This window comes from Lithobates pipiens, unplaced genomic scaffold, assembly GCF_037356315.1.
Source record: "Lithobates pipiens isolate NorthernLeopardFrog02 unplaced genomic scaffold, aLitPip1_a1.2 Scaffold_27, whole genome shotgun sequence".
NCBI classification, from domain to species: domain Eukaryota; kingdom Metazoa; phylum Chordata; class Amphibia; order Anura; family Ranidae; genus Lithobates; species Lithobates pipiens.
The window spans coordinates 168,918,175-168,945,475 of NW_027507788.1; the positions used below are offsets into that span (position 1 = coordinate 168,918,175).

Below are 27,301 nucleotides of genomic sequence, written 5' to 3' on the forward strand. Positions count from 1 at the left end.
TATTAAAAAAAATTGGGCTAACTTTACTGTTGTCTTATTTTTTTTTTTTTATTAAATACATTTTCCCCAAAAAAGTGCGCTTGTAAGTCCGCTGTGCAAATACGGTGTGACAGACAGTATTGCAACGACCACCATTTTATTCTCTAGGGTGTTAGAATAAAATATATATATAATTTTTAGGGGTTAGGAAGGAAGATAGGCTGGCAGGCAGGGAAAATTAGCATTGCATCCATTAGCATTGCTGGTTGTAATTCCAACGGCCACCACAAGAGGACGCCAGATTACAGAAGGAACCATAGGATCGTAGAAGGCCTCAAAGCCGGGGGCTAAATTACCGGCCGGCGGCGGCGCGGCCCGACGCGATCGCGCCGGGGGGGGGGGCCGCGGAGACAGCATACCCCCAGCTGTGCTGCCCCAGGCGCCAGGTCTGGAATTCTAGTCGCAAATGCGACCGGGCGCCCGGGTTTTGTCGAGCCCTGCTTTAATCCAACCATATTGGAAGGAAGTCCATAAGCTCATCACTAAAATCACAACCTATTCCCCAGACTACACGCCAGCTCAATACCTCCTGCATCATACATCTATTCCGCAATCCACTTATAAAAGATCCCTCACATTACATCTTATAAATGCAGCAAAGCTTTGCGTCCCCGTTCATTGGCGTTCTACCTCTCCCCCCACTATTTCTGAATGGCTCCGCAGAATAGAGAAAATAGCTGAAATGGAGGGCTTGATCTCTCAAGCGAAAGATACTCATGCTAAATTTTATAAAACGTGGTCATTTTGGTCACATTTTAAGTGCTCGACTACATATAACACCCTAATATCTGTCCCTGTTTAGCTTGACCTGGGGACCCCAACATAATATAATAGAATAAATTACATTTCACTGCTTTTATATAGCAGCTTGTACTCAATTCTGGATACTAATCCCTTATAAGGTAGACAACCATGTTGGTTGTAGCTCAGATTAAAGCCATACAGACCACTACCTTATATATAGTCTGATGTTAAGACTCAAATTATTTTCGCGCACAGTTTGATCCCATTAGGGGTGCGTGAGATAATATGGAATTTACAGATTCATTGTTACTCTAGTTTGTTACACCTTTTTTTTGGTTTCTTATGAGATGTAGGTATGCGACTAATATGACTCCATATATACGCATGTGTTGTTTAAATCAATTTTATCCAGCTTGGAGTAATTTCATCTATATGATAGATATTTACAAGTGTTTTTTTTTTTTTTTTTTGTTTAATTTTTTTTTTTTTTTTTATTGATCTATGCATGTCTATCTTATGCCAAATATCAATTCATATTGTTGCTTTATTTTCAAATTCTGTATTTCATAATTACAATGATATTCAGATTTATGTTTTACTATGTGTATGTAACATGCAATATTTGTTTTATCAATAATAATCAATAAAAACATTGAAACATGTTGAGAGGGAACGTGCCATACAGGAATCAGAGGCACCTATAAAGCAAGCATACGTCCTAACAAATCTAAACAAAGTCTTCAATGTGAAACAAAAAGTCAGTGACCTGCAAATGCCATCCAACAAACACTGCAATTGTGCTACATTCAAAAAGTTGCAGTAACACTTAAAGTGTAAAACGGATCCTGTTCCCTTAAAGCATGCATAATGGCACCATGCTTGTGCGGTGTTATTTGTGCCCCTTCTATCACCCAAAAAAACCTGTCTGATCCTGTATAGCTATACCCCCCCCCCATAAACTGACCACAGTATATTGTGGCTTCTGAGCCCTGACACTGTGGTCAGTTTATGTGCCTCTGTCATCCTCAGCCTGCTGTAGGCTCTCCCGACTCTACTCCTCTCCCTGCCCATCAGTCTGTGCCATGTCTCCTGACATCAGCAGCGCTCAGCTCCACCCATTAAAAGTGTCAGCTGGGCAGAGGAGAGAGCCGCGGAGTCATGTGAGCCTCAGAAGAGGCTCTGATATAAGGTATAATCTGCATTTTTTTTTCCTGCACAGACAGATGGTAGCCAACAGAGAGGGTGGGCTGTTTGTAGTACAGTGGCTTAGCACAGTTGTACAGGCTCATCCCAAGTACTGAAATTGCTTACTCTGATCCCACCTCATTTCCTGGCAGGAGGACATCCAGCAATGTAGCCCTTTCCTCCTCCCCCAGCCTGACTATCCCTGGCCCATTTCTCTCATTTACTGCATTTCATTGCTTTTTGAGTCACATAGGCTCAGCATCATAGATTGATCATTACCTAGATCAGTCTGCATGCAAAATGCCCAAGAACACCCATCCCTCCAGACTGATACCACCCAACAAGGCATTTTAAAAAACTTTACTAAACGTGAGCCATCCTTGCCCTCCTCATCAGCACTGTGGTGACCTGGAGCTCCCTGACGTCTTCAAATGGTCTTCTTCCGGATCCAATCATCGGCCATTTTCATTGGCTGAGATGTCAGACCTGTGCATGCACCTTAATTTATCTTTGCTTTGCTGAAATCGTACATAGAGCTTTGCATTTGATCTTGAGCAGAATGCTAAGGCAGAGTGCGGTAATGTTTTCATGAAGCTATGTATAAGCACCCTGCCGACCACCAGGCATAATCTGCTTTCACTGCATAGAGATGCACAGAATAATGACATCAATGGTTCTAGGAGGTATGTAATTGAAATCAGAACATTTCCATTTAAAAATGTCATTAGCATGTTGATGTGAGGCACCTACATCAGAACAGGCAAAATATAAAAACAGGCTGAACTTCAGAGTCAACAGGCTTTTCAAATCACCATCTTTTGGTAGCACCACAGGTCTCTTATCTCACTATTCTGTGATGCCTGTTTTCTTAATGGAAAGGTTTTCATCATATCAATTCAGATTATGTGTAAGCGTACTATTCTGTGTACAGTAATAAAATTGTCTGTGGGGTGAAGGTTACGGCCATTGCTGGATTCTGCAGTTATTTTCAAGGCTATATAATATGGCCTTATATATAGTTTTAATATATACTAATAAAAATATCACAAAGAAAGAAGAGGGAACAATGTGGATGCCAAGTTTAGGGGTGACGGCAGAGCACAAGAGGCCAGAAGTGACATGATTCACTAAAATATTAAAAACATGTTTATTATTTACATTGAAACAAACATTAAAAAACTGAATTCACAACTTAAAATAAAAAAGGCCCTTTCAATCTCTCAGAATTCAGTTCCATTGCATAAAATCCTGTTAAAAATGATCAATCCCAATCAGGACTTGCTTCAGTTCTGGAATGGAGTGTGAATGAATGGAGTGTCCACCAATGAGATAACAGCAGCAACAAAATTTCAGAAACAAAATTCTCTCTCCCCCCCCCCCCCAAAATCGATAAAAAAAAAAAACATTCATCACTGACAGCGGGGCGCAAGATGTCAGCGGTACATCCAACCTGGTGACTCAATAAGACGTAGTAATAGTTGCTCTGGATTTCTCACTTTCCACTGCAGTTAGACTCATGGCGCTGTGGCTTTAAAATAGTCCGTTCAGAATCACAGCACGCTTGGAATGTGTGACATTTATATATATATATATATATAAAAAAAAGAAAACAACCTTGCTAAAAACAATCCAAACCATAACGGTCTCTTCTTTTTTAAAAAATGATTGATAAAAGTGTTGCATTTTCAGTGTTACAATTTAGCATTCTGTGTAATCCAGTCCCTCATTGCAGTCACCTTGGTGTAGATGCCTGGCTTATTCCTGCGAGCACAGCCCTCTCCCCAGCTTACGATCCCAGCCAGATAAACCTTCCCGTTCGACTCCACGCTGGACAGTGGACCTCCAGAGTCACCCTGCAAAAAAGCCAAACACCACCTTTTATTATACTTCCCCTAAAGTGTCACCCCCCCTCCCCTAATATTGACATTGAGCAGAGATCGCTTTTCAGAGAAGTGGCAGTCCTTGCTGCATGTACAGTAATGTGCAAAAGTTTTAGGCATGCGTTTTGTTTTTTAGATCAATTAACAAAACGGAAAGTAAATCAACAGAAGAGAAATCCAAATCATTATTTGGTGTGACTACTCTTTGTACCCAGTGGCAGCTGGTGTTTTTTTTTTTGGGGGGGGGGGGGTGGCAAACAACCACCCCCCCCCCTGGCAAGGTTGGGGCTGCCTTTTTGCAAATGGAGTTGGAGATTTGGTCAGGATCCATGGCGAGACTTATCCATCATGTCATACCATCAGGGAGGCGTGTGATCGCCCCCAAATTTATTCTACAGCAGGGCAATAACCCCAAACATACAGCCAATGTCATTAGGAACGATCTTCAGTGTAAAGAAGAACAAAGGAGTCCTGGAAGTGATGATCTCATCATCATGGAGTGTGTCTGGGATTACATGAAAAGACAGAAGGATATGAGGCAGCCTACATCCACAGAAGTTCTGTGCTTAGTTCTCCAAGATGTTTGGAACAACTTACCTGCTGAGTACCTGTGTGCAAGTGTACTTAGAAAAATAGATGCTGTTTTGAAGGCAAAGGGTGGTCACACCAAGTACAGGTTTGATTCGGAATTCTCTTGTTTATTTTTTATCAATTGACAAAATGGAAAGTATATAAACTATTAAACCATTTCTGAAAGCATTCTTCATATACAGCTTTTTTTTTTTTTTTAAACCTTATAGCTATACTAACACTACTGTTTTAATATTGGAAAAAAGTTTAACTATTTTTTATACTATTTTTTTCTTTTTTTTTAAGTGGTAGTAAAATCTTTTTTTACATTTTTCTCTATACTCTTATTTCTACTTATAATAAAGATTACCTTTAGGTAAAATTAATATCTACTAAATGTGCACTGCTTAGGAGATATTCTGGAGAGCAGCAACCAGTGATGTCACTAGCTTATGCACTCTGAAGGAACGGCATACCCATGCTGGTTACTTCAAAACCGTGTGCCATGGCCGAAAACACCTGGGCGCATGCGTGGGAGTGACATCGAGGCTCGGCCATTCAAGAGGTCGCAGTCTGCGAACCTGGAAGGAAGACTGGGTAAAGAAGGAAGCCTCTGCATCAGTGACAGCACGACGCTGGAGGGCTTAGTTTTAAGGCAATGTGACATCTTCGACCAAGGGAATGCTAGGTTGGTGACATCACCCGGGTGGCCCCGCTCCTTAGTCAGAGCTGTTACAAGGCAGAGCTGGCAGGCGCCTTTGTTGGAGCCGAAGGTTGTCGTTTCTTTTTACAGGTTGGCAGACTATGGATCTACACTGGGAAGTTTTTGTTTGTTTTTTAAATAAAGGAATTGTCAAAAACTGACTACTGTCACTTTTTTACACAACACTTTTTTAAATGAGTAGGGGTACTATATGGGCAGGGTGGCCGGGAACTGGGGGCCCCCCCCTTTTTAAAAAGGAGGCTTCCAGATTCCGATAAGTCCCCTGCAAATCACTAGAGCCACTGGCCAGGGTTGTGGTAAAGAGGCCCTTGTCCCCATCAACGCTTGCTCATCTCGGAGAAGGGTCTGGTATGGATTTTGGTGGGGAGACTCCACACCATTTTTTTTTTTTTAAATGTTGGCATGGGGGTCCCCCCAAAATCCATTCTAGACCCAAAGAGCCATTGCTGGCATGCTTTTCACAAGTCGCATCTATATCATGCAGGTGCGACTTTTGAGGGTTTACATTGAGGTCTACAGACCTCAAGTTGCATGAAAGTCGGACCAAAGTAGTGCAGGAACTACTTTGAAGTTGCACAGATATGAACGGTTATTGTAGGGACAGTGCAATGAAAGTAACTTTTTTTAGTTATTGCTTTAATATCACTTAAAAAGGAACTGAAATGGGTTGACAGGTCAGAAATTTCTTAAAACCTGACATCACCCTAAATCACAATATCATGCAAAAAAACATGCCTAGTTCCTCTGTAGTATTGTTCCTGTATAAATTGTGGATTGTACGGATACCCAACAATGGCTGTGGGGTTAAACAAGAGCTCACCTGACACGCATCGATTCCACCACTGAGGTACCCAGCGCAGATCATACGAGGAGTTAGTTGGTCATCCAGCAGTTTATTACATTCTGTTTGATTGATGATTCGTATCTCAGCTTTCTGTAGTACATTGGCACCAGTACCTGTGCAGACAGGGAATGGGGTCAATCATCTTTACTTTTATGATATGTCTTATCACTGAAGACAAATACCAACAGAACAACAACATTTCAGTCCTCACAACTCCCATATCTACTGCAACTCATTCAAACTCCATTCATATTTCTTAGAGGTGATGCTGAATATAATAATATAATAATTATTTTGCAGCTTAGCATTTCTTGGATGTGGCAACTGCATTGGTTTTCTTTTTTCTTCACCTGGTGATCCAGCCAGCAAGTCGTATTTTTAACTTCAAGCTGTCCAGCGAATGTGGCAATTAGAAGGTTGAGACAAACTATTTAAGGCTGTAAAAACCTTGATCCAAAATGGAAAAAAAATAAAATAAAAATAAAACTCTTGCTGTAACAGCTTAAAATGTGTTGCTGGAGCTTGGCTATAATTTGTGAGTTAAATGTATCCAAATCTGCTAGTGCATCCAACACCACCCTTTCCTCAGATTGACAATGCTGCTGTCCAAAGAGGTCCCCATTGCTCCCCCAATGGACCCAAAGACAGGAATTGTATTACTAGGCAGATTTCAAGGAGAAAATATAGGGAAAATCCTTAAAAAGTAAAACTTTTTAAAAACTTTTTTTTTTAAATCCTGACTCGATTTGCGAGAGTGGTCTCGCAAGACAAGCGGGATTCAAGCCTCTGGGTTGTGCAGTACCGCATGTGGCCAGAGGTGCTCATATCCCCACCCATTTGATGTATTGCCTCTTGCTGTTGGTGGCTTTGTTTCTGCTTTGGGAGCTGCGATGAGTACAAAGGGGGATTTCTTGTCCCCTGCTGACCCCATCTGCTCTTAAGTGCATGGGGGGCCACCTACACATCGGCGCCATGTGCATGCACCAGCCGCTCAATGTCTGATTTTGCGGCGTTGTTACGGCTGCAAGCATTGTACCATCTGGTTGACCTATAGGAGTGCTTGTGCACTTTCCTGTCATCCACACATGCTGTTGGGGGCGGAGCCCCTTGAGCCCTTCCTGGATGTAACTTGGAGGTTTAGCACTGCATGGATTAATTTGCAGCTTTTGCTTTCACTGAACACTCATGCTTGTGGATGCTTCTTATTGGAATCTACCACCGATGCAATTATACACCTATCTCACTCAGGTATACTCATTGGTTTTCCTCAAGTGCTCACCTGTAGCTTGTCTTTGACCACTTTAACTTTCCCCCATATTTGCACTTCATTTCTTTTTCAATGCTTTTTGCTCAATTTCTTTCCTTCCACTCATGCCATTCTCTGGCGTTTCTCCACCACATTTCCCTATAGTCCTTTGTCCATGCCATTCATGGCTCTAGTCTTATATATAGAATTATCCATGTTATTACTCTTATATTCTACCTACTACTTCAGATTATATGATATACCCCTTTATGTTTACAGTCAATATTTACCATGGACATAGTGAGACCAATAGGGATACACATTTCCCATCCATGCGATGCTTTCCCTCCAGTCTGCCCTGTGTAGGGGTTTCTTCTGGCTCTGCCTCCTCAGCTCCCTGGTGATAAATTTGCTGCCACTGTCTGAAGGCTTCACATTTGTTGGCTCGGCTATGTGTAGTGGTGAGTATGGGGCCTCCATTTATTAGGCCCCTCTTACCCTCTGCCTTTAAAATACCAAGTATTTACCATATACCAAATTATATCCTTTCACCTTAGGTACAATTTATACACATCTACCCCTGAAGAGCGAGCTGGGACTTGCGAAACATGTCGGGTACACCTGATGTTTGTATGTTATGCGACTGTTCATATACAATTGTACTACCACTACTACTACCACCAATTGTATTCAACCCAGTTTTATGTACCTTGTACCAAGTGGCTTTCTTTGATGACAATATGCTTGTAATATTTTTACTGAATAAAAACATATACTGTACTTACTCTTGTTACTTTTATTGGCTTAGTGGTGCTCACCTCATCTAAAGTCCCAGGGCGAATTTCTCGCTCTTTTTTTTTTGCATATTATAGGGATGGAGGTGTGTTACCGGTGACACCAGACCTCATCTTGTTTTCTATACCTCTGGCCACATGCGGTACTGCATACACTAGCAGTGACACTGGAACAAATTATCCAAGTTTCCATTGATTCCTATGGGGAAACTCGCTTTGATATATGAGTGCTTTGGATTACAAACATGCTTCTGGAACGAATTATGCTCGTAATCCAAGGTACTACTGTATTGGTAAGCAGCAATATTTTTTTTAAGTCATTTAGGGGTTTAATACTGTTTCAAGGGTAATGAAGAATGTATAAAGACTTAGCCAGACTAGAACTGCGTGAAAAGTAACATTTCCAGAATTACCCAGTATATAGAGAAGGTGGGATTAAGAACGGATCAGAAGTCATATTGGAGGGCAGGACAATGTTATGAGGTACATTTTTTTTGGCATATGCCTTCTATTTCGATGGTCTTTTTGCTTTCCGATTCTCCCAGAAAGTGTAACATACTTGCCACGCATTTCTCTATATTTGTCTCATTTACTGTATGTTTCTTATATATTTTCCTAATTCTTCTGACAGTCAGGGAAAGCAGCCAGGGAGGGACACCCAGATCACACCGAGGAGCCTTCCTGAGGCTGTAGACTCTAAGAGCCTTGCCAAGCCTTCCCACAATGCAGTACGGATGCCTCTCAAAACATCACCAAAGTATTCATACACACTGGGTAGTGGAATTGGGGCACACCTGAACCCCAACATGGAAGGACAACTTGTACACATATCTCAGAATCATGGGCTCCTGGCATAATAGAGACAATTTGGCGGCTACATATGCTAACAACCTTCAACAATTATCTAGCAATATCATTTCATACAGTTCCTCCTACACTTTCTCTTTAGGACTATTTAATACATTCTAACCTGACAAAGATGGAATTTATCAAACTTCGGATCAGAAAATGTAATTATATACAACAAATATTCTCAAAAACGACTGACCTCCTTCGGATTGTGCACCCCAGCCTGTCACCCATATAGATTTGCCCACTGGGAAAACATGCGTGCTCTCGGGGATACAAATTGGTTGTATGAAATCACTGTAGGCAATGGGACTATCCAGCTCCAGCACGGCAATATCATTGTCATACGTGAAGTCACTGAACTGTTTGTGAGCCACAATTCGTTTTATTTTGCGTTTCACAACATCACTGCTGCTGGTCTTTTTGGACTGATCATGTAGACCCATATATGCTGTCCACACACTGGGGTCCGAATATCTGTAAAAAGAGATTTAATGTGAGGAATATGATCATGATGGACCACTATGTACATTGTGGGCTCCCTAGAAATGTTATTTTTTAAATATCTTAGGAAAATGTGGCCTAAGGAGAATACACATTTACATAAAGGCTCACAAGTATCACTAGACTTAGATTTTTTTTTCAAACTCCATTTCATACCGTAGTGATGATGTGTCCTGGAAGCAGTGAGCAGCGGACAGCAAAATGGTTGGGGAGACCACAGAGGCTCCACATGCGTGTCCATCCTTAGTTGTATGCAGGCTGACCTGCCACGGCCACTCGCCAATGTCAGCATTTACACCACCCACAATCCTAGTCTTCTTGCTGTAAGGGCGTTTGCCACACTCTTAAAAAGGGAAAAAACAAAAAATAGTAACAATTAAATTACAGTAAAAATAGGTTTTAAATTAATGGAAACTGTCAAGATGCGCATCTGCCACTCTGGAGTTTCCTGAGTGGGGCCAAACCAAGCTGTGCAAAAAAAAAAAAAAAAACACAACACACACATATACACACACAATACCTCTAGTACAATGTTTCTCAACTGCAGTCCTCAAGTACCCCCAACAGGTCATGTTTTTAGGCTCTCCATTAATTTGTACAGGTGATTTGATCAGTTTCACTGCCTTAGTAATTACCCCAGCCATTTTATCTGAGGCAAAACATGACCAGTTGGGGGAACTTGAGGACTGGAGTTGAGAAACATTGCTCTAGTATATTAAGCATAATTAAGAGGATAAATTACAAAAATCATTGCACGCACTTCAAAGCTGCTCTGGTTTAAAACATCAGAGAAATCTTTGCTATTTATAGTGCATCTGTACAAAGGCTGCAATAGTACTTTATTAACTGTAAAATCAATGGTTCCATTCGCATGTAGGCAGTCAGACCCAAAGTAGATGCCTAGCTTCACACCACAGCTTTGAGGACACTGCTGCGCCTCCATCTCTGGCGGGTCATCGTTATTCAGATCTTGTGCACTGGGAGAAAACTGTACCTGGAAAAGAGCCTGTCTGCTGCCCATGGCAAGCAATGTGAACACCAACTAGAGACCATTTACAGGCACATTACTTTTCTACATGTGAGTGGAATCACTGATTTCATATATTTAGAAGTTTTGCTCATATAAAATGTGTTATTTTCAGAATTTGAGGTTCTTCAACAGAGCAACTCAGAGCTACTTGCATCCTTAACTTCAGGGTGCTGTTATCTTTGGAAACTATGACAGACACACCCCATTTATTATGGAACTTTTGTGAATGCAATGGTTTTCTTAATTTACTCTTTTCCCAGTTGCTAGAGGGCAATAATTCAAAAGCATGGTGACTAGGGTGGCACAAAACTAACAAAACTTTCTCTGCTCTACATAGCGGGACCCATAAATGCAATCTAGGGACAAAAAAAAGTTTACATCCTACAATTTCCTGCGCAGTGTGGATTTTTTTTGTATGGAGAACAGTCTTACTAAAGTACTAAAGAATTTAGGTACCAGAATAAAAGACCTTCCTCGCTAGACCACTTTTCCTAAGTAATCTTAGGAAACCTAAGCATTGCTGAGATTTTTCAATAAAAGTTTTCATTTGTTGACCAGGTTATGTTTACAGAAAAAAAAAAAAAAGTGGTTCTAGACCAGTAGTGTCACAGATGGCTGTGACACAACCGATCTGTGAAATGTTTTAGACTTTGGTCCTTTAAATAGCCATACATGGGAACTAAATGCACCTAAAAAGAGCTTTAAACCACAAAGGTGAAGGCATTTTTAAATTAGCTCTAGCGGCATTTGGCACAACCTTTTTAGTGTGCTGTTTCTACAGGTCTTTTTGTGGATTTTAAACACACCGATGAAAAGTTTGCATGCCTCACCTGCACAGCAGGCATACAGCATGGTATTACCATTCAACATTAGGGGTATAAAGTAGCCAGAACTACAGAAGGGAAAAGAAGATCCGAGATTACTTATTTCAGATGATTGCAAAATTAGTTAATGTGGCCTAGAAGTGGAAAAAGTGAATACAATTGTCGGGTGCATCATTAGAGAGATCCCCAGCAAGAGTAAAGAAGGTCCCAATTCCCCTTCTATAGATATTTATATAGAGGGATCCCCAGCAGGCAGGCCCCATTCCCTTACATAGATGTTTAATCATCACTAAAGAGATCTCCAGAAGAAAGAGGTCCACATTCCCCTATACAGATATAAACCTTAAGAAAAATACTGTGAAGATGTCACCTACAGAAACATATTGATAAAACAAAACGAGTGCAGAGATAGGCCACAAAAAAGGGGTGAAGGAACTGAGATATAAAACATAAGGAGACCACAGGAACTTGAAATGTACAGTCCGAAGGGGGCTGGGGGGTGTGTGCGCGGAATGATTGACACCTTTAAATACATGAGTATGAATAATATTCAGGAAGGCCATGTTTTTTGACCCAAGAAAGTAGTTGATGCTTGCACCTTACTTGCAGCAAAAGTAGTTGGTTCATCTACAGTTAGTAAATTTAAACATGCTTGGAACTAAGATAGACCCATACTCAGACAAAAAGTTAAAATATAATAAAAGGGGCAGATTTAATGGACTATTTGGTCTTTTCTGCCTTCATTCTTCTGTATTTCTACTAAATCCAGGGGGGCAGCAAGCATGCAAAACCCTTGGTTAGTTTGATGCATATCCATGAAACCCTCAGCATTTGGTGAATGCTCCAAGAAGCCTTGATAATGTCCTGGCTATTGGATTCTTCTGGATTCTTCATACAAACTACCCCCCAATCTATAAACAAGATTGATAGTTAATCCCATATCATATACAACACCCTAAAATCTCTGCTTTAAGCTGGCCATACACTGTTGGAAATTCCTCTGGTTTAAGAAGGACCGGCCAAAATTTGTGGCTATCCACGCTCGACAGAAGTAAATCCTTTGATCAACTTCCATCAAAGGGACAACCTGGAAAACTGTCAATCAGCAGCTGCAGCCACTGACCTATGTATTCTGACAGCAGCAGGTCCTACTGTCATAGCAATTTCCCTGGATAATTTGTGTGGATGGCGGAACCCGTTACTTTTTTCTTTTAGCCTGCTGGTTGAATTTAAAAAACTACCTATCTATGCTAGCTTTAGCTACATACAGCCTTCCTGTAAAATTCAGATTTATAGCTGGAACCAAAAGACACAGGATTTCACCAGTTCTAGAACATCCTATAGTGGGGGGATTATAAAAATAAGTGACCTAGTAAAAAATTATATTATTGTCAGTGGATGTTGGCGTGATATTTTAAGAACATGACATGTACAAAGAAAATAAACATTCTCTTACGGCACGAAGTCTCATCAGAGCCGTCAGTGCAGTCCGACACGCTATCACATTCTGGGTTCAGCTTGTTAATACATTGGCCGTTGTTACACTTATATGTGTACGTTGTACAGCTGGTCGGCTGCGCTGGATATGGATGGAGATAAATTTTTAACAAATTAGTTACAGTTAATGGCAGATTAGAGGATTATCTGTAAATTACAGGAAAAAAAAGAGTCAAGGAAAAGAACTTGTAAACTCAACTCATGTCACATAAATTCCCATAATCCTTAAAGTGTATGCAAATGGAGAGGGAGGGGGGGGGGTTCTACTTTGCCACCACCCTTTTAGGATTTGTGTAGCGCCACCACCTCATTTCCATATGATGGTTGCCATTTTTTTTTTTTCATTACGCAATGATAATAAAAAATTTAAAATGTAGTCAATTTTATGCTCCCACAAAAATATAAACTACTCAAACATCCCAATTTTTACTGCTCACAACTTTCATAAAATAGCTCTCACCTAATCCACAATCTGACTCGTCTGTACCATCTCCGCAGTTGTCTGTGTTGTCACACTTTTGTGCTTCTGGGATGCACTTTCCGTTTCTGCATTTCAAGTATGTGTCCGGACACTCTGAAAAACAGACATCACAAATCAGCTTTAGTGATAATGGCTACATGGCTAAGCAAGGTCCATAGGACGGCAGCCAGAAAAATCACAAATACTCACTGCAGTCTTGCTCGTCTGAGCTATCGCCGCAGTCGTTCACGCCATCACAGAGGAAGAAACGAGGTTTGCAGTACTGGCTGGATCTGCAGCGAAACTGCTTGTCAGTGCAGACTGATTTGAAGACAAAAACAAAGTCAATACACAATAAAACAAAAAACATACCAACAATTTAACTAACAAAAAAACACGTAGATGGAAGTACATACAAGGAAAATATGTTTGTATTATTGTACAGGGTTTAAATAACACCAAGTGTTTGCACAGCACTTTAAAATATAAAAAAGGGAGACAGAATAGTTACAATACAATTCAAGACAAGAGGGTTAGAAAGGCCCTGTTCTTGAGGGCCTACAGTCTATAGGAAAGGGGCAAGTGATATAAAAAATATCTTGTGTGGGGATGAGTTAATGGAGAAAATAAAAGTTCAGCAGCTAAGTAGCAGCGGGATGATATTCCCTGAATAGAGGAGTTTTCAGGTATGCCCTCAAAGGCAGAAAGTGTTGAAGATAGCTGGACAGATTGGAGTAGGAGGTTCCAGAGGATGGGAGAGGCTCTTGTGAAGTCCTGGAGATGCGTGTTAGAAAGAATGGATTGGGCGATATAGCTCAAGGCAGAGTTGTAAGTTGTTTTGTATGTTCTTGTTAGTATTCTGAATTTTATTTATTCAACAATTGGAAGCCAGTGGAGGGATTAGCAAGAGTGGTGGTGGACACTGAATGGCTGGTTTTATTGAACGTATCTGGCAACAGCGTTCAGTCTGGAAAGAGATAAGCCAACAAGGTGGGAGTTGCAATCACTGAGGCTAGAGAGAACAAGGGACTGAATTAGTAGTGGTGAAGGTGTTAATTGCACGATTTGGACAGTTCTTGCATGTGGGGCCAAAAAGAGAGGTTAGAGTTCAGGAATAGACCCAACATCCTGGCATGAGAAGATGGACTGATAGTTGTGTTATTGACCTCAATGGAACAGTCAGGGGAGGAAATGTCATGAGTTCAGTTTTGGTAAGACATCCATATTGATAGGTAATGTTCGTAAATAAGGGTAGAGGAGACTGAAAGGGTGATCTGAGGAACAGAAAGATAGGAATGCAAAATTGTATTTTAGCTGTGATATCACCCTACAGACACTTAGGGCAGAGTTTCCATATGTGAATAGTTCAATTCTACTCACCACATGACACCTCATCGCTGTTGTCCCCACAATCATTCCATCCATCGCACTGACGAGCCTTGTCTATACAGCGCCCGCTCCTACAGGTGAACTGATCAGGGCAAGCTGCAGCAAACACAAATCTGGTTATAATCGGACTTCTGGAATACAATGCTAACATCAACACTGAAACCTCTCTTCTTGGCAACAATGTGCTCACAATGTGGCCCAGACATTTGTGGACCTGAGTTTCTGTGTAAACTGGCTGCAAATTTGCCAGAGCCTGCAAACCTGGAAGAACAGCTGGGGGAACATGTCAGCCGCCTCAGCGGTGGCCAGGTGCCGCTGTGGGGGCTTTATTCTAAAAGGTAAGTATTTCATAATGTGCATACTAGCACATTATACTTTTTTTCTTGCAGTTTACTACCACTTTAAAAAAAAAAAAAAAAAAAAATATTATATATATTATATATATATATATATATATATATATATATATATATATATATATATATATATATATATATATATATATATATATATATATATATATATATATTTTTTTTTTTTTTTTTTTTTTTACAGGTTAAAAAAAAAAAAAAAAAAAAAAGTGCATTTAGAATTTTTTGTTGTAGGAGCCTGTAAAGCATTGCACCAGTGGTCAGCAGATCGTTTATGCCATGCAGGTCTCCTACAGACCTGTCAGTGTATCGGCTTGCTGGTACGAGCAAGCCGATACATTCTGACAGGAAGAATCAATGAACTACCACAGCTCACTGCGCTGTGGTAGTTCATCAAAAACTACAAGCCAACAGCCACAAAAGATGACAGGAGTTGTAGTTCATTCATACAAAGAGGTCTGTGTATGAATGACGCGGCCGTGTGGGCGAAGCCCTGTACAGTAATGCGGTTATCAAAAAGTGACAGCAAGCACAGGGAACTTCTCCCCTTACTGCTGCCACAGGGAGAACGAGCAGCGGGCAGTGGCTGTTGCAGTGGGAATATGTTCCCAAAGGTGAGCTTATCCTTTAACTGACCAGCCGTCTCCCCAGAAGCAAGTCCTGATTTTGCACTTAAAAGGACTACTTACAATACTAAAGGCTGCAAACTCCCCCATACCACATTCCTTAGACATCCAATTACAACTCTCCATCCCTTCCCTAGACACATAACTGGCTTCACAAAATCTTAGCATTGCATATTGTAGTCCCCCATAATCCCCCCCCTTTCTTAGTCCCCCTCCACTTTAGTCCTTATATGTGAAAACTTTGGTGTACTCACGGTTCTTCGGCTCATAGGACAGGTACTGTGCTGTGAATCCGGTGTCAGTTTGGGACTGGTCAGAGCGGAACTTAACCACAATTTTACTGCTGTTGCTTGAAACAACAAATGGTGAACGTTCTCCACAGTACCTGTGCAGGAGAGAGCAGGGTGGAGGTCAGGATTCAGGCCGTGATAGAAGACAGAATGGAGTGGCAAAGGGTCCGGTATAAGTCAGACAAATCAGGGTGCAGTTCAGCCTGCAGTACAATAATGCTGCATAACATGCAGAGGAAGCAATAAAGTCGCTTTAGCTCATGTTCTAACATGGCAACAGTCTATAAGAGTCTCTTGTAATCCACTATCAGTCATTTGTAACGTGGCAACTGTCTGCACCTCAGCAGTCTCTTGTAATGTGTCTGCTGTCTTGTAATATGACAATGATAGAACTGGGTTCAGCAAATGTCTAACAATTCCAATTAGTGGAGACATTTATAATCTGCACAGCCATACCAATTTATTTTCCAGCTGCTGGAAACCTACAAGTCTGAAGAGGCAGCTAGGTGCACTTAAGCACACACCTGTGCGAGGGCTGTGTTTGCCCGAATGGGGATACACTGCTCCTAGTTTGACATCCACGTGGGTGGGTGCAGGTCCCTAAACACAGATAGTGCGGGTTTAGAGAACCACACTGATGTCAAATTAAGAGCAGTGCTAGATCTCACTCTCTTGCAGGAACGAGATCACATTTACCTTTTGAGATCTATGTTCCATCAATTGGTACATTTCTGTTTTGATGTTATGATCTTTGTACTTTTATGTACACACTATGTATACTCTAAAAAAATTATCTTAATAAAAAATGTGTGAGGGGGGAAAAAAAATTAAAAATAGGAGCAGTGGTTGTGTCTGTGCAGCTGCTGTGTCCCATTGACATAAATTTAACTGCCTGCATGGGGATGCATGAACACCACCTGATCATCCCTGTGGGGCAAACACGGCCTTTACATGGATGTATGCTTAATAACGCCGGTGTGAACAAGGCTTTATAGGCGAGAAGCCAGATCAGCTCTGCTACACTGAAATATTTTGTTTCAGAATTTTGTTTTTTTATTTAGTTACTCCCGAAATTCATTTTTATTTATTTTGTTTAGTTAAAAATTGCATTCATCTGAAATAATTAAAGGTCAAATCTGTCATTGAAGGCTTATGGTGTCTTTCGCATGTTCTAAGAAGATTTGACGGAGCAGCTAAACTGTACGACGCCGCAATCGTACATTTCCGATCTAATGTTCTGCCTACAAGCTATAGTAGAATTCTAATGTTGTATGACACTAGTAATAAATTATATTTATTATTATTACTAGTCAACCAACATTAGAATTCTTCTATAGCCTATGGACGGAGCATTTGAGCATGAATGTCCGCTCGTGGCGACTGTTTCATCGAATCTTCATGTTGAATTTTTCCTCTCTATGTCGAATAATCTTGGACTAATAGAGCTAAGGTTAGGCACATTTGACCACAGGTTCGATGGACACAGATCGCTATCGTCAGCGTCATGTTGAATCTCCCATCTATATCGAACTGTTGTCGCAATGAAAATAAAGCATTTGTTTATGTCAGATCTTTAGGTTTTCGGATTCTGCGCGTTCGTTATCGAAAATACCCAAAATTCGGACGAAAACAAATGCACATGTCTACTACACACAGGCCTATGAAAGCCACATGGCCTCTCACCTCTGGTTATTGACCTCCACATAGTCTTTGGGGCAACTGGTGATGGACACACCAGGCTCATACAGGTAAAACAGCTGAAACCGAATTTTCACAAACTTGTTTTCGGGAACCTGCGAATAAAACATTCAATGTTAATCACATCCCAAATGACTTTGGACTGGCAAAACACATAGACTTAGCTTGTGGCCCAATGGGATAATGACAGTATATTGCTGGCAGGGAACAAAGGGTATACAGGGGCCTAAAATCAATTCTTATTGGCCTTTGAAACACACAAAATAATTCTTAATTTTAAATTTAAAGCTAAAAGTTTAATCTTCCTGTATGGAAAATTAAGACATGGGGGGTGCTCCGACATACTAGAGCAGTGCTTCTCAATTCCTGTCCTCAGGGCCCACTAACAGGCCAGATTTTAAATATTACCTTGGGGAGATGCAGACTAGAATACTGCAATCACTGAGTGGCATATTATATCACATGTGATGTATTTCAAGTATCTTGCAAACCTGGCCTGTTAGCGGGTCCCGAGGACAGGCATTGAGAATCACTATAAACTCTCAATGCATTATCTCTACAGCTGAGGTAAGCAGATGTGCACCTAGACACAGAAGAGCAGAGCCATAGACACTAATGAGTGAAAAAGACATCTCTGACCATCACGTGAATCCTCTATAAAAAAAAAAAAGGTCCATTTATAAATTGTTAGATATTTTTGTCTGGCTGTCTTTCATGAGGAATATTGATTATTTTCTTATATACACCATCTCACAAAAGTAAGTACACCCTCACAATTTTTGGTAAATATTTTATTGTATCTTTTCATGTGACAACACTGGAGTAATTACACTTTGCTACAATGTAAAGTAGTGAGTGTACAGCTTGTATAACAGTGAACATTTGTTGTCCACTCAAAATAACTCAACACTAGGGATGAGCCGAACACCCCCCGGTTCGGTTCGCAACAGAACTTGCGAACGACCCCCGCGTTCGGTACGAACGTTAGAACCCCATTGAAGTCTATGGGACTCGAACGTTCGAATTGGAAAGTGCTAATTTTAACGGCTAATATGCAAGATAGTGTCCTAAAAAGGGTTTGGCGACCTGCCTCCTGCCTCAGGGGACATGGGTCACTGCAAAAAAAAGTTTTAAAAACTACCGTTTTGGCGGGAGCACTGATTTTAATGACGATTAAAGTGAAAAAAAAAAGTGAACTATTCCTTTAAATATGGTGCCTGGGGGGTGTCTGTAGTATGCCTGTGAAGTGCCACGTGTTTCCCGTGTTTAGAACAGTCCCTGCACAAAATGACATTAAACGGAAATAACACCATTTAAAACTGCTTGCGGTTTTAATGTTATATCTGGTTCCTGCAATATGGTTGAAAATCATTCAGAAAAATTGCATGGGTAGCCCTCCCTGCCCATTACCAGCCCCTTTGGGTTTCGTACGCATATTAAGGGGAACCCCGTACCCATATTAAAAAAAAGGAAATGCGTGTGGCCCCAGGCCCTATATACTCAGAACAGCAGTATACAGGCGGTGCAAACAAGACAGGGACTGTGTAGGTTAGTTGTGTTAAGTTGAATCTGTTTGTAATTTTCAACTGGTACATTTTTAAAGTGTAGCTCCAGTCAAAAAAAAAATTTTTAAGCTTTTTGGAAAACATAGGGAAGGGTTATCACCCCTGTATAATTTGTTTTGTCGTCCATCTTTTTTCATCTCACTTGCTGTTGTCTCCTTCCGTTTGCAAGTAGGAGATGTTTGTAAATTGGATGTTTGAAAGTAGGGGCCTGCCCTATATGCTCTGCAGAAATGGCGGAACAAGGTGTTGGTTTTGCAACAACATTGTAAGCCCTCAAAGTGACTCTTGGTGGGCGCTGGAGCGCCCTGCTGTGAACGATTATATCAAGAATTGTAATTACATGCCATTGTTGAACAGTGGTAGAAAAATTTACCTTTGGTGGTTGTGGTGCTGGTGCCACAACACTATAAGTCCTCACCGTTACTCTGGGTGGGCACAGGAAGGGGCCCTCCTGTGAAATATTATATCAAGAATTGTAATTACATGTCCCTGTTAAACAGGGGCAGAAAAATTGGGCCTTAGGCACTGGTGCCATCACACTGCAACCTCTGCCATATACTCTAGTTTTATTGCAGGAATTAGCCCTGCTGCAAAGCATTGCATCAAAAATTGTACTTAAACGCCCCTGTTAAACAGGGGCAGAAAAATTGGGCTGCTGGCATCACCCAGAACCAAAAATGTTCTTCCAACATATCAGCGGAGGAGGAAAAGGATAGACAATCAACATAACAGGACAGTCACTCAGCATCAGCATAGGCAGTCTTGAAGGGATGTGGTATTTCAAAAAAAATTATTCGGTTACATCAGCTTCAGGTGCTTGGTAGCTGTGGGTGATCCAAGACTGATTCATCTTGATGAAGGTCAGTCGATCAACTGATTCGGTGGACAGGCGCACCCTGTGATCGGTAACGAAGCCACCAGCAGCACTGAAGGTGCGTTCCGAAAGAACGCTGGATGCAGGACAGGCCAGTAGCTCAATTGCATACTGTGCAAGCTCTGGCCAGTGATCCATCCTCAAGACCCAGTAAGCCAGAGGATTTTCAGTGGGAAAGGTGTCCAAGTCTGACCTTGCCCCTAGGTATTGCTGCACCATGTAAATTAGACGCTGGCGATGGGTGCTGGAACCAATCATACCTTGGGGCTGCGGACTAAAAAATTGTCTGAAAGCATCAGTCAGACGGCCACCTTCTCCACCGCTCCTTCCGACTGATGCCTCAGCAACACGTTGTCCAGGACCAGGAGTTTGTGACCTCCCAGTCTCTGGGAACGCGTTGCACAGAGCTTTCTGCAAGGCCTCCCGGAGATGTCTCATCCTCTGCTCCCTCTGCGATGGCAAGATAAGGTCGGCAACCTTACCCTTGTACCGTGGATCAAGGAGAGTGGCCAGCCAGTAATGGTCCCTCTCCTTGATCCAAAGAATACGAGGATCCTTCCGCAGGCTTTGCAGGATCAGGGAGGCCATGCAGCGTAGGTTAGCTGAGGCATTCGGTCCGGAGTCCTCTGGGTCACTAAGGACAACATGATCCGCAGCTACCTCCTCCCAGCCACGTACAAGTCCACGTGTTTCTTGGGACTGTAAATCATCCCTATAAGACTGCTGCTGCTGATGCTGAGTGCCAGCCTCCACCTCCATGCTGACACAATCATCCTCCTCCTCCTCCTCCTCACCCTCTTCCTGTGTGATGGGTGGCACAGCAGGAACACTGTCTGGATAAAGGGGGCCTTGAGAGGCAAGGAAGCCCTCCTCTTCCTGCCTCTGTTCTGCCTCAAGTGCCCTGTCCATTATTCCACGCAGCGTATGCTCCAAGAGGTGGACAAGAGGTACAGTGTCACTGATGCATGCACTGTCACTGCTCACCATCCTTGTGGCCTCCTCAAACGGTGACAGGACAGTGCATGCATCCCTGATCATGCCCCACTGGCGTGGTGAGAAAAAACCAAGCTCCCCTGACCCTGTCCTGGTGCCGTAGTCGCACAGGTACTCATTGATGGCCCTCTGCTGCGTGTGCAGCCGCTGCAGCATGGCCAATGTTGAGTTCCATCTGGTGGGCATGTCACATATAAGGCGGTTCTTGGGCAGGTTCAACTCCTTTTGGAGCTCAGCCAGCCGAGCACAGGCATTAAATGATCGGCGGAAATGCACACAGACTCTCCTGGCCTGCTTCAGGACATCCTGTAAGCCGGGGTACCTGCCCAAGAACCGCTGCACCACCAGGTTAAGGACGTGAGCTACACAGGGCACATGGGTCAGTTGTCCCTGTCGGAGGGCGGAGAGGAGGTTGGTGCCATTGTCGCAAACCACCATTCCTGGCTTAAGCTGGCGTGGCGTCAACCACCTCTCGGCCTGCCCCTGCAGAGCTGACAAAACATCCGCCCCAGTGTGGCTCCTGTCCCCCAAACAAACCAGCGCAAGCACGGCATGGCATCGTTTTGCCTGCGTACTTGCGTAGCCCCTGCAACGCCTACGGAGCACCGCTGGTTCTGAGGACAGAGCACTGGAAGAGGCCATGGAGGAAGAAGAAGAGGAGGGGGTGGAGGAGAGAGGTGTGTCACAACCAATAGTAGCATTTTGGAGGCGTGGTGGCGGAACAACCTCCAACACTACTGCACCTTGTCCTGCATCCTTCCCAGCAGCCAGAAGGGTGACCCAATGGGCCGTGAAAGACAGGTAACGTCCCTGTCCATGCCTGCTGGACCATGAGTCAGCGGTAATATGCACCTTACCGCTGACCGCCCTGTCCAGCGAGGCAAGGACATTGCCTTCCACATGCCGGTAGAGAGCCGGAATCGCCTTCCGTGAGAAAGTGGCGTTTGGGGACCTGCCACTGAGGAACCGCACATTGTACAAACTCACGGAAGGGGGCCGAGTCTACCAACTGAAAAGGCAGCAGTTGAAGTGCTAGCAATTTAGCCAAGCTAGCATTCAACCGCTGGGCATGTGGATGGCTGGGAGTAAATTTCTTCCGCCGGTCCAGCAGCTGGGGCAGGGACATTTGCCTGCTATAATCGGACGTGGATGTACCACTAGCAGAGTTCCCGGAAGCACTTGGCTGTGACACACCTAATTCTACACCTTCATTCCTCTCAGAGCAGGTTTCAGAGAGGACTGAAGGTCTAGTGGGGTTGGAGATGCCAGCTGATGAGGAGCAAGGAGAGGTCCGCTTTGTTCTTTGGTGTGGGTCTTTGAGGTACGCTTGCCAACGAGCTGCATGGCAGGTCAACATATGTCTGGTCAAGCATGTGGTGCCCAAGCGGCTGATGTTTTGGCCACGTGAGATACGCTTGAGACATATGTTGCAAATAGCAGCGGTGCGATCTGATGCACTCGTCTCAAAAAAGGCCCACACCAAAGAACTTTTAGAATAACGCGCAGAGGAAGCGCTCTGCGCAGGCGGAGCTCTGCGGTGTGATTCAGTTGGTGTGCTGCCCCTAAGCTGGCCCCCGGAGGGCATCCTGCCTCGTTGGACATGTGCCTCCTCCTCCTCCTCCTCCCTCCTTCCAGGCACCCACGTGGAGTCAGTGCCCTCATCATCCCCTCCCTCTTCATCGCTGTAGCAAACCTGGCAGTATGCTGCAGCTTGTGGAACATGACTGCCAGATTGCTGTGCTTCTTGAGCATCCTCTCTCTCTGCGCTCACGCTACTGCCTTCCTCTAGCCGAGTGTCATCATCAGAGCCCACCAAACACTGGGCATCCTCCTGGAGCATGTACCCAACACTGTGCTCAAAGAGTTCAGGAGACTCCTCAGGAGGACGTGGTGGGTCTAGGGAAGGAGTCACTGATGATGACATTGAGAGGAGGGACGACGATGTGTTGGCAGCTGCTTTTCTACTACCCTGAGACTGGGTGAGAGAGGATGAGGAGGATGAAGAGGGCTTGGTCATCCACTCTACCAAGTCGTTGGCATGTTGCGGTTCAACATGTCCAGCTGCAGAAAAGAAGGACACGTCCACGACCAGCACTGTTGTCTCTAGACACAGAGCCTGCTTGCCCTCTTTTATCGGCTCGCGCCTGTCTGCCTCTCCTTGCTGGCCTTCCAGACATGGTAATGGCCTGAAGGGAGTTGGGTAAAACAGTAGTTGGGTAGTTTATATTGTGCTGGAGGCACACAACACCCACTAACTCCTGCAGATGCCTTTTTTATAGAACAGCAGAGTTAAAGGGGTATATACAGATGTATACTGTGCTGTGCTGGAGGCACACACAACTTCCAATAACTCCCGCAGATGACAATCGGGCCCAAATAGAGAACAGCTATGTAGGTGGATAATAGCGGTATGTACTGGGTACAGAGCACGCACACAGCACGCACTATCTCCTGAGTGACACTACTGACTGCAAGCTCTATTGTTAAAGATGGACCACTAGCTATATAGGTGAGGTGAATATCACGGTGTATACTGCGGTCAGGGCACGCAGACAATAACCAGAAAACAGCAAAGTTAAAGGGGTATATACAGATGTATACTGTGCTGTGCTGGAAGCACACACAACTTCCAATAACTCCAGCAGATGACAATCGGGCTCAAATAGAGAACAGCTATGTAGGTGTATATAGTGGTATGTACTGGGTACAGAGCACGCAGACAGCACGCACTAACACTACTGACTGCAAGCTCTATTATTAAAGCTAGATCACTAGCTATATAGGTGAGGTGAATATAGTGGTGTATACTGCGGTCAGGGCACAGACAGTAACCACTACACAAGAGCAAAATAGTAAATCAGCCAAAAACGATTGGTGTGTAACTGTGTTGAAGGTACACAGAACACCCACTGCTTCAGATGCTAACAAACACTACACGAGGCCGCCTGAAAGGCGGCTTTATATAGTGTGGGGCGTGCACTACACAGGCTGAGCTATGATTGGTCACAGGCAGGATGCCTGTGGCCAACCATTGCTCTCCTCGCTGCTGGCGCTGCGATTAGCCAAGCATGCGGGGTCACAGTGCATGCTTGGCCAATCGTGAGACAGCAATGCATTGCGCCATCGCAGTGCATTGTGGGCCACACGAATTTTGCCGCGAACGGCCCAAACGTTCGGAATTCGGCGAACGCACGAACGACCGATGTTCGAGTCGAACATGCGTTCGACTCGAACACGAAGCTCATCCCTACTCAACACACCGCCATTAACATCTAAACTGATGGCAACAAAAGTGAGTACACCCCTAAGTGAAAATGTCCAAATTGGGCACAATTAGCCATTTTCCTTCCCAGTGTCATGTGACTCGTTAGTGCTACGAGGTCTCAGGCGTGAACGGGAGGTGGAGTGTTAAATTTGGTGTTATCGCTCTCACTCTCATACTGGTCACTGCAAATTCAACATTCCCAGATATACTGGTGTCCAGAGGGAGCAATTACAGATGTGCCTGTGAAAGTGTATTCAAAATAGGAACAGCAAGAACGTGTGAAAAACGACTTTCAAAAATAGTCTCCATAAAAATAAAAACTGTGCACTGATTGGAGACACACAACATTTATCCTTACACAGCATTACTACATTGTTATACTCTGTGTGTATTAGCAGTGTGAATATTTTCCTGTTCACATCTATGTAGTAGTGAGAGGTCTGAGTGAGCAGTGCAAGTGCTGTCCTTATAAAAGCTTGATTGCATACTACCTTTGGTAAGCAGCCATCCATTGGGGAGTGCACATGGTGGAAATAGTGAAGGTGTAGGAGATCAGGGCTGTTACCTTTACACGTATTGGTGGACTGGACACTGCTGACTACCTTTTTCTATTTTCCATTCGCCAATGAGAACAGTGATATGTGATTAATAAATGGTTTGTCACATTTCCAAGATGGCCGATTATAAATGTAGATATATATGCATTGAGGTTGAAAGCTGTCTACTAGATTTAATGCAGCTTTGGATATATGTATTGTTTTATAGTATATTTATTCTAAGCATTGTTTATTATTATTTTTCTGAGATTCACATAGGAGAAGGACGCCTATATTTTATGTGAAAAAGTATTGGTGTCACTAATACTTATTTAGCGCTGTTAGTGTCCGATTTTTAATTAGGCATTTTGTTTTATAGATTCGATTTTTTGTACAACAGCAGCTGTAGGGTCAGTGTAATTTATCCAATGAGCGCTGGGATCAGGATTACGCAGTATTTCTGAATTTTATATATAGTATGTAGAAAGATGGCAGCTCACCTGGATGTCCCACACACACTCTCTGTTGGGGGGGTAGTGGGCAGGATAGAACGGTGTGTTGAACACGCCACTGGCATCCCGAATCGTTCCTCCACAGACTGCAAGGAAAACAAAAGATGCATAAAAGGCTTGCAGACAATTCAGATTACGTACATCTCCTGCAAACTTCAATTTGTAATTTAGTAGAAATGTCCTTTCCATTTCAACTTTCAGCTAGTCAGTATCTCCTAAAAATGATTTAAAAAAACAGTAACTTTCTTCTTTTCATTTGCAGCAATCGGCTTGTAAGGGGAGTTCTCATCTCTTTCATCCTGTAGTTATCTCAATGTCCCTTTCCCGGGAACATGCACAGAGTTTAAATTTTGAATTACAGACATCACCTTAGAATAGTTCCACCATTTTTGAATAGTTTGTGACAAAGCTTATCATTGCAATGCAGTTGGTATAGAAAAATAAGGCATGCCAATTTAGCTCTATTTTTATGGGATATCACATGCAATATTGTTTGAGAGGCCACCTTAAGCCTGCCTAAAGAGTAATCCCTCTTTTGAATCCAAAAGTGAAAAATTTTACTTCTCAACACCCTACCCAATGCTTCTGTCCCTGCTGCAAGTAAGCTCACCACCACCCATGTCTGTCGATTTAACAATCTTTAGATTTGTTACTTTGTACATCACACTGGAAGCTGTGTATCAGAACAATGCCAGCAGCGGTGAGAGTTTTTTGGCCAGCATGGTCACGTGGCCATGACGACTAATGAGAATCACTTCATTCTTTCCAGGAAAGATTCTCAGTGGTCAGCTTGTTTATGTGACTATGCTAAACACTTTTCACCACCGCTGGCATTATTCTCCCAAACAGCTCCTGAGGCTGTGTATGAAGAGAGTAGTGTATGGAAGACAGGCAGACATAGGAGTGGGGAGGGTGTTAAGAAGTAGCATTTTCCTTTTTGGATGCAAAAGTGGAATTATCCTTTAAGTTCAGTTCTAGTATGATGTATACTGGCAAGGAATCCAGCTGAACTTCAATGTGATCAGCGTCAGTAAAGCTTTATTGTTATGAACACCACACACAAATCATCCACCCAGAGCCACCTCACTTTGACTTGTTTCTCTCACCAAAGGTTTAATTGTAGAGGTTGTAGGACATAAAGCTCTTGCTGGGTGAAACGCGTTAACTCATAACATATGATCAAGCTTACGTGTTGTTTTCTGAATCTGGTAAAATTCTGCCTTGAATCCAGGATGTTTTTCTTTGTCGTCTGACACCAGCGTTACTAACATGACATTCTGCGAGGAGATGAAGGTGAGGTTGTAGGAGGGCGGATAACTGCCGCATAGCCTGCAACAAAAAAATCGCTTCAGTAAGCAGTCCGAAAACCTTTCAAAATATTGACTTGCAAAAAAAAAAAAAAAAAAATATTACGTACGTCCGTAAGCAAATATATGTATCAATTGAGGGAAAAAAATAAAAATAAAATAAAAAACCACCACACATTTGATCTATATGAACAACAATTGTTATAGTGGATACAGAGTATACATATTATTCTATACTTTGTTCTCTTTATGATGAAACTAAATTACATTTTTGGTACAAAATATGGGAAGGTTATAATTCACAAATATAAAAGGTTTTTTTTTTTTTTTTTTTTTTTTTTTTAAGCCTTGTCTACATCGGCACTGATACACGTAGAATGTGAATGGGCCCTTTGTTTATTAGGTTTGAGCTGCTAAGTGCTTCATACAAGCACTGGAGATGACCTGAGCATGGAATCAGCCCCAAAACACATTGACTGTTTAACCTGCTCTATATAATAACACAGAGCAATCCTCATTTTTCTTTGTATGGACAATTTCATTCATCTTTATACATTTTTTGCTACGCAATCCAACAAATACCTCTTATTTTGCCTAAGTGTGGAGTTTAAGATCATTCTTAATTTAACAATCCGTCACATGGTTCTTACCTTGCTTTTTCTTATTGTATTGCTTTAACCGGTTA

At 42.7% G+C, this 27,301-nt stretch overlaps 1 protein-coding gene across 1 annotated transcript in view; it reads right to left on the reverse strand.

The window, feature by feature from the left end:
• Window positions 1-3,091: 3,091 nt before the first annotated feature.
• ST14 (ST14 transmembrane serine protease matriptase) overlaps window positions 3,092-27,301 on the reverse strand; it is a 76,514-nt gene continuing 52,304 nt past the window's right edge. Inside the window, exons 8-19 of the mRNA XM_077457877.1 lie at window positions 26,499-26,638; window positions 25,298-25,395; window positions 17,550-17,659; window positions 15,831-15,961; window positions 14,571-14,675; window positions 13,401-13,511; window positions 13,191-13,304; window positions 12,690-12,812; window positions 9,536-9,722; window positions 9,075-9,352; window positions 5,963-6,099; window positions 3,092-3,821 (exon numbers count right to left, since the gene is read on the reverse strand). Of these exons, the coding sequence (XP_077314003.1) occupies window positions 3,660-3,821; window positions 5,963-6,099; window positions 9,075-9,352; window positions 9,536-9,722; window positions 12,690-12,812; window positions 13,191-13,304; window positions 13,401-13,511; window positions 14,571-14,675; window positions 15,831-15,961; window positions 17,550-17,659; window positions 25,298-25,395; window positions 26,499-26,638 (1,696 nt within the window). The 3' untranslated portion in view covers window positions 3,092-3,659. The remainder of the gene's footprint in view (window positions 3,822-5,962; window positions 6,100-9,074; window positions 9,353-9,535; window positions 9,723-12,689; window positions 12,813-13,190; window positions 13,305-13,400; window positions 13,512-14,570; window positions 14,676-15,830; window positions 15,962-17,549; window positions 17,660-25,297; window positions 25,396-26,498; window positions 26,639-27,301) is intronic.